At 36.8% G+C, this 13,817-nt stretch overlaps 1 protein-coding gene across 1 annotated transcript in view; it reads right to left on the minus strand.

The window, feature by feature from the left end:
- The window catches only part of LOC115230431 (neutral amino acid transporter A-like), a gene marked incomplete at its 3' end in the record, with an annotated part of 33,798 nt that overhangs the window by 4,915 nt on the left and 15,066 nt on the right, over nt 1-13,817 (minus strand). The window contains exon 4 of the mRNA XM_029800625.1: nt 5,258-5,452. Coding sequence (XP_029656485.1) covers nt 5,258-5,452 — 195 coding nt within the window. The remainder of the gene's footprint in view (nt 1-5,257; nt 5,453-13,817) is intronic.

Raw genomic sequence — 13,817 nt, forward strand, 5'->3', positions numbered from 1 at the left:
CAGGATATTTTATCTTTATTTTGTTGTTTGTGTTTTGTGATGTTAGCAGGAATTTTATGCGTGGCATTAATTCTTTATTATTTGTGTTTATTGTTGTGTAGTTGATGATTGTGTGTTGCTGGTGTTGGGATGTGTGAGCTGTGAGTTATGTATGTGAACTGGATTGTGTTGCGGTGGTGGTGATGGTGCTGATAGGAATGTTGTTGTTGATGGTGCTGGTGTGGTTGCTAATGGGGGAGGTATTTGTGTGTTTGTTTTGCCAAGTGTCTCCTCAGTCATCATACCTGCCAGATTTTTATGTTTAGTTGGTGAATTTTTGTTCCTTTTTCTTTTTGACCAGGAAACTTGTTGCCATTTAGCATCTTCTTCTTCCACCTTCTGTGCAGGACAAGTCTGAGCATTTGGAAAAGAGAAGAGGCAAATATTGTGGGGCTTTTTGGTTGTACTTTGTTGGTAAGGTTGCTGTTGTTTTGGGAGGTACTATGCTGTTATTTTTGTTGCTGTCTGGTGTATGGAAGCCATAGATGTTGGTGAGTTGTTTATTTTGTTTGCTGTTGTTGCTGCTGCTGTAATTGGTGTTACTGTTACTGTTGTTTTTACTGCTCTAGTGGTCACCTGTCTCTGCCAGTACTGTTGCTGTTGTTGTTGTGTTGGAGGTGACTGCAGTAGCATGGTTTTCTCTTTTGTTTGCCTGGGGCAGAAAGCATTTAACTGGTTTGTTTGGCCACATATATGGCATATCAACTTTCTACCTTCTACTGCTACAAATAATTTTGCACCTCCAGGGAGCTCTATTAGACCTGGAATCTCCTCTGCAGTTGTGAAATCTGCATGCAACAAGAGTTCCATCCCTGTGCCATACTAGTTTTCGTTTTTAAATCAATGAATTTGTAGAATTTTAATTCTGTCCTCTATGCCATACAACATGGTTGCTGCCAGCAAGATGTCCACTTCTGTGGCACCTCTGCTACCTTCACTTAAATGAACCTTCAACCGATTCTATAGAGGTCTCTGGTATTTTTTTGACCTGGATTTGTGTAGCTCTTTCTATTTTTCTTGTTTTCAAGGATATACATTTGTATATAATTGTTTGTTGTCTTGTTTCTTCTTGCACTTCCTCTGGTGTGTTAAGGTGGACTATCCTGCCAGTTCTGATTAGATACATTTTTGCTCTAGCCAACTCCTTTTCTGACAATTCCACCTCCTCTGTTCTCCAACCCACTATATGTTTGCTTAGAAAAAGCCACTATTGTCTGTGCTCTGCTAATTTTTTCTTTGTTTGACATGGTAGAGGCAGTGGTGGTGAAATCTGCAGGTGTTTGATGTGAAAGAATTCTTTTTTCCTTTCTCCCCCACTTATAACTACTGTTGTTGTTACTCTGGCTGGTCCTCATGATGGCAGTGGTGGTAGTGGTATTGCTGTTCTCCTCCACACCCTCCTTCATGCTCCCGTCAGTGTTGATGGGTGTGATGATTCTGTTGTTGCTGTTGCTCTTCCTCTCCCTCTCAACCACATTGTGGAGGAAATGAAATCTCACAGAGGCTGTTACAAGAAATGTCAACACCCTTGATTTGAAAAGCCATGTTTGCAAATTTTGGTTTCAAAATATGAAATTTTGAATTGTTAAAAGTCAAAATTCATTCTTAAAGGGTGAATGTTTTGCCACCCCAGTTGGCCCTGCTTGTGGCAATCTGGGTTATCAAAATTACAGTTCAACAAAATATGCAAAAACAAACAGTAAAGCAACAAATTTGACGAAAAATTAACAGAACTCCGAACATGTGACTGACAGCTGTGTCTGGACACAAATGATAATAATAATAATAATAACAATAATAATAATAATGATAATAATAATGATAATAATAATCTTGAGGAGACCTATTGAGTCAAGCACATCAACATAAAAAAAAAAAAATCAAATGGAAATTGCACCATCCGTACGTGGCCGATGCCAGCGCCGCCTTGACTGGCTTCCGTGCCGGTGGCATGTAAAAAGCACCAACCAATCATAGCCATTTCCAGCCTCCCGTAGCACCTGTGCCGGTGGCACGTATAAAGCACCCACTACACTCATGGAGTGGTTGGCTTTAGGAAGGGCATCCAGCTGTAGAAACACTGCCAGATCAGACTGGAGCCTGGATGATGATGATAATGAATAATCCTTTCAACAAGGATCACGTTTCCCCAGTGATCAAATGGTACTTGTTTTATTGACCCCGGAAAGATGAAAGGCAAAGTCAACCATGGTGGAACTTGAAAAAAAAAATGATAATAATAATAATAATATAATGGGCGTAATGGTCAAACGGCAGGAGCAATGGTCATGATGTTTTTTGGGAATACGATGGAGGTAATAAGGCAGGTTTTAGCAAAAAAAAAGAAATGTGAAAAAGTATGGTCATTTAGTGGATATTGAAAGTAATTGTTCAGTTTACGATTGTACAAAAAAAGAGTAAAAATTAAGGGGAGATAACTCCTAATAAAAAATCAAAGGGAAGTAAATCATCTTACTTCTCTGAATTATGCCATAAGCTTTATTAAAGAATGATTGTGTTGGTTTTGGCTCATCTTTAATTGGTGTGTAGTGTACGCTTAGTGAAATTCTCTCTCTCTATCTGTTATATATACATAAGTACGGACATAGCAGATAGCAGCTAGCCTTTGGCCGCTTGGACCCTGTTGTGGCCACTAATCTGATTGGTTGGTATTGGCACAGTTTGTCTCTTGCTCTATTACGCACCAATGTGTGACCCAACCAATCTAAGCTTTCTGATAAGGTCATGTGAGAGTCTCTTCTAAATCTGTTTGAGCTGATAACTTGCTATAAAGCTTCATCGAGTCGAGGTCTTTTGATTCTAGACCTTCTAAGGTCTAACCACTGACCACAGAGCACACAGCCAGTTCCAGTGACAGACAACATCAGCAGCTCACATGGAGACTCAACTTCGTTCAGCAGCATCAGAACCTCCAGCTCTGTCACCTGCATCTTAATGTCAACAACATCTCTCTACGTACACCCAGGTTCTATCTCAACGCTGTTCGTGAATTACTTCACCATGGTTAACAGCAAATACAACCTGCAAGTTCTTCCTGTATCAAGTGACCGGCAGTGGCATAGTAGCCACAACTTCCCACATGACATGTGCCTCAATTGGCTCTGCCTCTTTGCCACAACTTCTTGTTACAGCACCTCAACTATTGTGTACCTTACTACAAACTGGTATTTATCAACCTTGTGTCTGAACATTCTTCTAGCGTCCTATTATAGACTCTTTCAATGTTCTATATTTTATCTCACACGCATACACCTTTGTTTGTACACACGTACACATTATGTATACATGACGGCCTGTCTATTATTATTATTATTATTATTATTATGTACATATGATGTGCACACAGACACACACATTAACACCTAAAAAATCTTCTCTTAAACCTTCTAAAAAAAGAATGTAAGAATGGCCATGAGAAAGAAGAGGTGATGATGAAATGGCTCCTTTAATACACCGCACGGTCGCTTACAATAATTGCGAAAAAGAATAAATGAGTATGAGTGTCAGAAGGAAAAGAAAGACACAACCGATAGAAGGTTTAAGAGAAGATTACAACAACATGGATTTTAAGATGTATTTCTTTGGAGGTAGTTTGAAGTATGCTATACTGTTGCTGTAAACTAGACTGAGAATAAATGCATGGTTTGGTCAGCCATCATTTGCAAATAAGTATGGCTTGCTAACATGACCACGCTTTTGCTAATTGTTTCATGCAATCCTAAGCATTGGTCATCCCATAAAGGATGCAGTTTTTTTACACTTCTTTTATTTTTCAAAATTAAGACAACCAAAGTTCTGTTTTAATCTAAAATATACTCTCCTTCATTTGCTACAATGCTCTTCCATCTCTCTGGTAGACTTGCAAGGCTCCTCTTCCCAAATTTACTTGTTTGTGATGAAAAATACTCCTCCAGTACTGTTCTGACCTTGTCTACAGAATTCATATCTTTTGCATTCAAATGATTTTGAAGACTGCGGAATAAATGATAATCAAATGGGGCAATGTCTGGTGAACATGGTGAGTGGGGCATTGTTTCTCATTCCAACTGCTCCAGCCCTTGGAATGTCATTCTTGCTGTATGTGGCCGAGCATTATCCTGATGGAAGAACACCTTTCGTCTTGAAACTAGAGACGGTCATTTTTGTTCCAGCGCTGACTTAAGCTGTGCACAGTAGATCTCCTTTGTTATTGTTTAGTTCGGGTTTAAAAGTTCAAAGTGGACTAAACTTTTCATACCCTCCTTTCCCTACCCACTACCTTCGACGCTTGACATTTTTATAGAGAAACCCAAAAAAGGTTCATTTGTGAGATATGACAGCAATATTCACTCTCTGCATGTGATTAAACTCGGAAAGTTCATGAGAAACCCATTGACCCAATTTGCTGACTTTTGCTGATGGCATGCAGTTGTCGATAAATGATTGAATGACCAAATCCAGAACTCTCTGCTAGTTCCTCAACAATTATGATGGAATTTTGTTCCACCAACGTTTGCAGGATGTCCTCATCAAGCTCTACAGATCTTCCAGGATGAGGCTCATCTTCTAGGCCCTAGTTTCTAGGTTGGAATTTCCGGAACTACTGTTGACAGTGGCTTACGCTTATTGTCTGATCCTCATATACTGCATTAATATTCCTCCCATTTTCCACTTTTATTGAACTCATAAAGCAAAATATGCCAAATATGCTCTTCGTCACTTCTATATAGCTTTGTAAAAATAACTTAAAATTGAACTGCACTCTTCAAAATTTACACTAAAAATAAGGACAAGGTAAAATTACTACTTGCTTTTATAGCAAGTTGATGCTGGTAGTTTATCCCATCCCCCTCCGACTTTTAACTCATGCAATTGAATAAAACTGCATTATTTATGGGATGACACAATAGATAGACATCTTCTTAGTCCTCTCACTATAAACCAGCAGAAAATATAATCTAATGTGGAAAAAATATAAAAATAAATAAAAATGACTTTAAATTTTATTTGTGTTTGACTATTACACGTTAAAAATTGTTAATTATGGGATGAAAATGAAGACTTAATGTTACAGATATGGCATAATGAAAAAAGAAAATTTATAAAATATGTAATTTCCAGAAATGCTGCTAGTTCTCATTACTTCTGTGATTTAATAAACCACCCTTGCCCACCAAAAACAAACCACCCAAAATAAAACAAGAAATAGCTAACTTACACAAGTACTGTTATATTGCCAGCATTTAGATGAACACCTTGGTAGTTTGCTAGGAACATAGCTGCTGTTACAATGAACACAGCACTGCCACCCGCATTTAAAGTCACTACTAGAGGTAGTGATACTCCAACCACTCGTTTATCAGCACCATTTCTCTCCACAAGACTAGATTCCATTTCTGGAAAGGCAGCAGAACTAAAGTAATAGAAAAAATAAATAGATAAAAAAAGTAAATTGTTGAAAATGAAAAATGATTTCTTTTGACTATTCAATGTTTATACTAGTTATTTAAAGTTATTATTAAATCCATTATACTATAGTTATATGTGCAGGTGTGGCTGTAGATTAAGAATTTCACTTCCCAGCACATGACTTTGGGTTCATTTTCACTGCATGATATAGCCAACAAAAGGCTTGTGAGTAGATTTAGAAGACAGAAACCGAAAGCCCATTGTATATACGTATATATTCTTTTATGCATTTCAGCCCAAAGGGTGTGTCCATTCCAGGGCACCACCAATGTTAGAAAATTACTATTTTTAAATCTCACAATGTGAGATGTTCAGCAACAGTACTTTGTAGTAAAGATTGTTTGCCAACATAACATGGCAGTCCTGTTTAGGACTAATGTTGTTGTAATTTAGCCCCAGGAGACATCGTCTCCAGCTGGCTATATGACACAATCCGTGTCCTTATATTTTCAAACCTCAGCTCAAAACAATATCTGTGTATCACAATTTCTTGGTTATATCCCTTTATCAGCACAGAATAATTGTTTGAAAACTATATATTTTGAACAGGAATTTGGCAACGCCACCTCTAGCCAAACAATTATTGTGCTGATGAAGAGAAATATAATTTAGAAAGTAGCAGAGGAAAATAGTGGGAGGGGGTTAAGAAAAAGGAATGGTGAGATAGTTAATTTATATTTATCTTTATCATATTTATAAGATTTTATCTACAACCCTTTAGGAGTTGACAGTTATGTTCCAATTGATGGTAATAAATTAATTAATGTGAGATACCCTCCCTGACCCTTATTTTACTGGGACTATATAGCTAGCTTTATCTACATAAAAGGATATGTCTCAGAGCTGCTAGTAAGAGTATGACTGATGGAGAAGAGGTGATAACTAGAAGGAGGAAGGGTTACTAGGTGTATCATAACTGAGCCAATTTGATATATCAAAAATTTAGAAAAGAATTTTAGAACAATATAAAGGCAAAAGGATAGATAATTAAACTTAAACCTTAGAAATTGGGTACTTTAATATATAAGACAAAGTTCATGAGGCCTTTTCTAAGCATATTGCTATTATAGTAGGCTTTGGATATACATTTTCCCCTAAATTCATTCTGTCAAAAGGAAACAATGTAATTATTTTGGTTTCTAGTACTGATGTAAATTGTGCTACAAAAAAAAATGGTTTATCCTTTATATTGGAGATCTATATGGTCATCTGCATCTGAGTAGAGCGGTTTCTTTCAATTTGATGTAATGTTTTCATTGATCGATTAAATGGAGCTGCTTGAAATGGCCATAATGCACTGATACCTGGACATTCTTGTTACTTATTTGCTTTATATATATATATATATATATATATGACAAAAAAATTCTTAATGTACTTATTTGTTCAGTTAAAAATCCTTAATAAACATCATCATCATTTAATGTTAGTTGTCCATGTTGCCATAGGTTGGATGGTTTGACTGGACTGGCATGCTGGAAGGTCCACAGCTTCTTCCCCAACCCAACCTGACTCGTTCCCCTGCTCCTGCCCATGCTGCCACACTTGCCCTTATCTCTCCAACACCACCCTCCTCACCGGCACCTATTATCAACTCCTTCACCTGCACTTCTATCAATATCATCTATTTCATCTATTGCCATTCTCTGTACATCGGACAAATGGGATGCCGCTTGGCTGACCGGTTTGCGGAACACCTCCGAGACGTCCGTCTCAGCAATGACACCCCGGTCTCACGCCATTTCCGCTCTATCGGTCACTCTTGGCAACACCTGTCCGTGTTTGGATTGTCCGTGTTTGGATTGTCCTTGCACAGAGGCCATCTGGACTCCCGTTTGTGCCATGAACAGGGATAAATTTTCTCTCTTTGATCCTTTGTGCCAAAAGGGCTCAATTCTCCTCCCCTCTTCATCTGACCTCCCCCTACATCTCTTCACGCCTACTCTCTTTCTTCTCCCACACACCCCTTCCCCCTTCATCGTCAACCCTCCCCCATAAGCCCACCCACCCCTACACAACCTTTCCTATCCTTCTAATCCCACCCCATCCCTTACACTCTCCCACATACCCCGCCTCTACCCCAACCCTCAGCCTAACCCACACCCCACCCATGCTTTTCCCACCTCCCTACACAATCATAACACACCGCCACACATACACCAGCACTGACTAATTCCCATCCCCACATTTTCACACATCAAGATCACCAGCCTTCTTTCACACGCACACACATGTGCATCTTCGTTTTGGGACCATTACTACTTTGTTATCTCCCCTACTTCTTAGCTCTCCTGTGTGATCCTTCTGTCCGGCATTTGCCATGATAGATCGGTAGCCACTACACACATTTTTTTCTCTCCTTGTTTCTTTCTGTGGAAGAGCATAGGCTCGAAACGTTAAAGACTTTTTCAATTCCTCCCTTCCATTATATTTTAAAGTTTTTGATATGTGTGCCAATTAATACCTTATTTACTAAGAATATTCTCATAAAAAGTTCTTCTAAATCCCCTTAATTAATATTCAAAACCTGATAATGAATAGATAATAATATCTATGTTATTTAGTCTCTATTTCTATAATGGTCTTGTTTGATCATTTCTTCACCCGATATTAAACACAAATCTCCCATGACAACTCCCATAATAAATAAATATTAATTTTAGTCTAGTAATTATAAAATTATAATGTAATTATTAAGCATTTTCTTATAGAAGCTTACCTCACCTATTATAAATAAGCTAGGTATATCCTATATTAAGTTTTTAGAATACAAATCTAATCTACCCCTTATCTACTATATTCTAAAATAATTTTATTTTTCCCTTTACTGATTTAAATTTCCTTCACTAAAATTTTAAACCATTTTATCTTACTCATTTACCCACTATATCATCTTGCTGATAATACATTTCTATTGGGTTCACACTTAACCTATACAGAACCATACTGTTATAATTCACTATCTATTTTATAATACAAGTGAATACATTCTAAAGTCATTAACATGTAGAAAATATATGAAATTGTTTAGCATATTCCTTTAATTTAACTCATTAATACCAATAAATTACTATTTACTAATTAACTATAAATTTATATTAATTTGATTTATATTTATATAAATATGAAATTATTTCTATATCCTCCATCCCTATATTGTATAAGATACTAAAATTATTCGAATTCTTTGAAAAAAACTATCTAAAATATACCTATTCAAACCACAAGTAGGATTATGGCTGTTAAATAGTTAAGTATTAGAAGTTTCTATTCTCCCTACCCCGTCAGCTTTGGCCCACTAATTTTAGCTGAAATACATTCAACTGTACCAGAAGAAGTTAAACTGTCTCTTCGGCTATCTATAAAAGATAGATTCTTAGTGTTGTCTCCATTAGAATTGATAGAATAATATTAAACCCCCTCCCCCAATAGTAAATCTAAATAGCAAAGTAAAATCAGTGATAAGCAGTATCTCCATAAATAAATATTAATTACTACCATGTTTCTGTTGATGAAACTGGTTTCTCTGTCTCCTCTTTGTGATGTTGGTAAATGGAATAAGTGTAAAAATGAATCTTTTCAATTTAAACTAAAATTCTTTATTAATATGCAGCTGAAGATTGCTGTACATTTTAAAACTGATGTAATACTTGCATTGTTTAATTAAATTAAGTCACTTGAAACGATTGTACTGCATTATCTTTGGATATCCTTGTTGCTTCTTTTGATTATAATTACTCCATTTTGAATTATATGGATAATACCATACCAAATTCTGGTGCCTTTAACTTAAGTACCATATTCAACTGAATCTAAATTTTTACTGAACTTATATATATATCTATATATATTCTTTAAGCCCTTCATATATATATATATATATATATATATATATATATATAGAGAGAGAGAGAGAGAGAGAGAGAGAGAATAAGAAATGGGGCAATAATTAACAATGAGAAGTGGATCATTGGTGTTTTAAAGTCATTATTTAATTAAAATAGGAGTATGTATTATTCCTTTACTTAGCCCATTGTACACACTGTATCGTACAAACTTTAAATAATAACTTTAGCCTTATAATACTGCTTCCATTGAAATTACAGGGAGCAACTTAGAAGCTACAAATTAGCATTACATATGTTCAGTAACAATACCGAATATCCCCAATAGCTATAATTCCTTCGGCTTACACTGCCAGTCAACTAGCCACTAAATGTAGGAATTATGAAAATAACTAAATATAAGATTAATCCAAACATGAAAACACAAAGAGAAAACAGAACAATGTGAGGACGTGGAACAAGTATAGAGTTATTGGATGCTCAGGAAAGAAGGAAAGAAGGAGGGTTTAACGTTTCGAGCGGAGCTCTTTGTCAGAAACAGGAAAAGGAAAGATCCAAAGAAGGGAAGACAGAGGAAAAATATAAGATATAATTATAAAAATAAGATTATGGATTTAATGAACTCTCTTCTCTTTGATCCTCCTACTGACACATAGAATTATGTAAGTCACTAAAAGGTAAGACTATTGAATTAACAAACATTTTCCCTTTCTTTTTCTTTTATTTTATCTTTGCCATATAATCGTTCAGAAGATGTTTATCAATTGTAACAAGGTAAATGCAAATTTACCCTATTTTGATAAATAGAAGCAGCTGTAAACATACTCCTATTTTGATTAAATAATGACTTTAAAGCAACAATGATCCACTTCTCATTGTTAATTATAGCCCCATTTCTTATCGTCTCTATATCTATTAAACCATGGTTTTACCTTTAAATTACCTACTACCATATACCTTATAACAAGGACTATATATACTGAGGTAATACACCAGGAGTGCCTACAGATACACCTATCCCTCAGATGGTTACATAACCTCTATCTTACACTATATATATATATATATATATATATTGATATAGATATATTGTTATACTTGGTGATCATCACATTTTGTCAATTAAACACATGCACTATATATTTGGTCTTCACTTCAGCTTTATTACTGAACATGTGGCTCTTTAGTGTAACTTTGGTATTTGCACCTACCCCATGTGTGACCATTTTCCTCATCTGATCAAAGTAGTAGAGTGGCCAAGGACCCCATAAATCATTTGAAAAAATCCCTGTATGGATAACAACTGTAGAGTATGTAGACTAAATCTACAGATAACTGTAAACTTAGGAATGTAGTTTATAGTATAAGGTGTACCAAAGGATGCTGCAGAAACAGGACAATGACATACACTTGGGAGATAGTATGTAGTGTAGGTGAGCAGATAAGTGAACATTGGTGGGAGCTCAAGGGGGGAAGAAACTCATGAATGCACTACAAACATGTTCAGTTAGAATCTGGCCTCCGTGCTGAGGGCACGTAACAAACACCATCCGAGCGTGGCCGTCCGCCAGCCTCGTCTGGCACCTGTGTCGGTGACACATAAGAAAACACCATCCGAGCGTGGCCGTCAGCCAGCCTCGTCTGGCACCTGTGTTGGTGGCACATAAAAAACACCATCCGAGCGTGGCCGTCTGCCAGCCTCGTCTGGCACCTGTGTCGGTGGCACATAAAATCACCCACTACACTCTTGGAGTGGTTGGCGTTAGGAAGGGCATCCAGCTGTAGAAACACTGCCAGATCTGACTGGCCTGGTGCAGCCTTCGGGCTTGCCAGACCCCAGTTGAACCGTCCAACCTATGCTAGCATGGAAAGCGGACGTTAAACGATGATGATGATGAATAACATAAATATTAAGATATTATCAACACATAAAACAGACGTGATACTCAGACAGATCACGGCGGCCACACAGAGAATAGTAGATAGACTGAGCCTCAACAGAAACCATGAATGGAATAACCCAACCCCCACTTCATCATGCAACACAACCTAATGACTAAAGACAGAAAAAGAAAAAAGAAGACATACAAATAGACACACATACACATACTAAAGACAGAAAAAGAAGAAAAACAAAAATAAATAAATAAAAGACATGGGTACAGTGTAATGGGCAAACCCATATACATGCACACAAGACATACATACTAAACACATAGACACACACACACAGACATGTGCAGATAGGGAGGGATACATAACATCATTATCATCGTCGTTTAACGTCTGCTTTCCATGCTAGCATGGGTTGGATGGTTTGACTGGGGTCTGGGAAGCCAGGAAGCTGCACCAGGCTCCAGTCTGATCTGGCAGTGTTTCTACAGCTGGATGCCCTTCCTAACGCCAACCACTCCGAGAGTGTAGTGGGTGCTTTTTACATGCCAGGGGAGGCTGGCAATGGCCACAATCGGTTGGTGCTTTTTACGTGCCAAAGACAAAATGGAATCAGCAGAACAAGAGGAAAGATGTGGGATAGAGAGTTGTTGAAGAGGTCACAGAATATGTGATGAAAGAACTTTGACAAAGAAACTAAAATAACATAATGATTTTTGTCTTTAAGTAACAACTGTTATATTCTTTTTGTTTACTCCTAGAAAGTATGGCTAATATTTCCTTCAAACTGCTTTGTTGCATTTGTTCAAACCCCAAAGAATCCCTTTCAACACATGGCTATGATGCTCCCCCACTACTCATGCTCATGATCAGAGATACACATATTGTTAGCCACTAAGGACATGTTCAAGGGGTTAACGTCAAGCAAATGACAAGCAAATCTGTAGTATTGAGCAGAATATTTGTTATAATGATATTTCTGCTTCAGCAACTCAGTGCTGAATCTGTCTGAAAATGGGTCAGTTTCAAAACACTGATGTCCAGTTAAAGTTTTATGGGATTAGTAGTAATTTCTTTTGATTTCTAGATGAAGCAAATAGGAAATAACACTTACTGACCAAAGAAAAAAATTTGTTACACAGTGTAACAGTAATAAAATTGAAGTAAAGACCAAATATATATGACTATCTCCAAGTATAACAATATCTGTTTCAGTGCATGATTTCACACTAAGAATCTTGTAAAACAAATACATAAATGTATATATATAGAAGATTTTGTAAACAAAAAAAAAAATAATTGATGCTGTCACAATACTAAAAAAAGATTTTCAGAAAATTAATAACTACTTAAAAAACTTTTGAAGCCTTGTGATTGAATTTGGTAGGCAGAAATTACCATCATGTAAATGCTTGTGCCTCCTAACAGCATGACACCTTATTGAAAGAAGTTTTTGTATCGTGTATGTGTGTGTGCATGTGTGAAGTATAAAACAATGGTTTTATTTGGATTTGAACCCATGAGCAGGAGTCCGATACCATATAAACCCAGCCATTTATAATATCATGGTTTTACTTTTTGTGTCCTTGAGCAAGGCAGTTCATTTCATATTGGTGCAGTCTTCTCAACTGAAATGCATACCAGCAAAAGCTGAGAGGACTGATAACTAATCTGGCAATCTGGCATGATTGTACTCTCTGTTGCTTTGAAACTGAGGTCATCTCTGGCCAAATGAGCTGGTAGACTTAATACAAACAAGATTTATTAAAAAAAAGTTTATCATATATATATATATATATATATATATATATATATTATATATATATATATATATATATATATATATATATATACTTTGATACTTTGATAGGTTTCGGCCATTATTGGCCCAGGCCATGTCTAACTTAATAGCACCACCTTTATATATAGATCTATATAAAGATCAAAATAGTTTGATTCAGACTCCAGAGTTTCAAGTATGTGGCTAGTCTTCAGCCATCGGAGTGTGAATGGGAGTTCAGTTGAAGAGAGTCAATGTTTACTACTGGATATTAGCCTGCAATTGGTTGAGAAAGGTCATCTGGTATAGTGGTCTGATGTTGGTATTAAAAAACTCTTCAACTCCCATAATGTCAAGCTAAGCTACTCCTGCTTAGACAACACTGCATGCATCAACACACCCACACAACCTCTAACTTCAATTTGCAACATTCGGAACCCTACCACCTGCCCCCTAATAGGATCCTGCTTCTCAAGGGCTGTAGTATACAGAGCCACCCTTACACCATCTGATGGCATTACTAGGTACTATACAGGCATGACAGTCAATGACTTCAAGAGAAGATATTCCCAGCACTTGCATTCATTTAGATTCAGGAACAGAGACAACTCTACTTCCCTGTCATACTTTCTCTGAAGACTTTGTGACCTCTGAGACAAAACACCCAGCATCAAGTGGACTATTATCAACAGAGTACCACCATATTCACCCAACATCTCTAATTGTCAGCTGTGCCTCTGTGAACAACTGCATATCATCTACCAATCCACAGTATTCATCATCAAGAGATA

The sequence above is a fragment of the Octopus sinensis genome, unplaced genomic scaffold (assembly GCF_006345805.1).
Source record: "Octopus sinensis unplaced genomic scaffold, ASM634580v1 Contig15557, whole genome shotgun sequence".
NCBI lineage: Eukaryota > Metazoa > Mollusca > Cephalopoda > Octopoda > Octopodidae > Octopus > Octopus sinensis.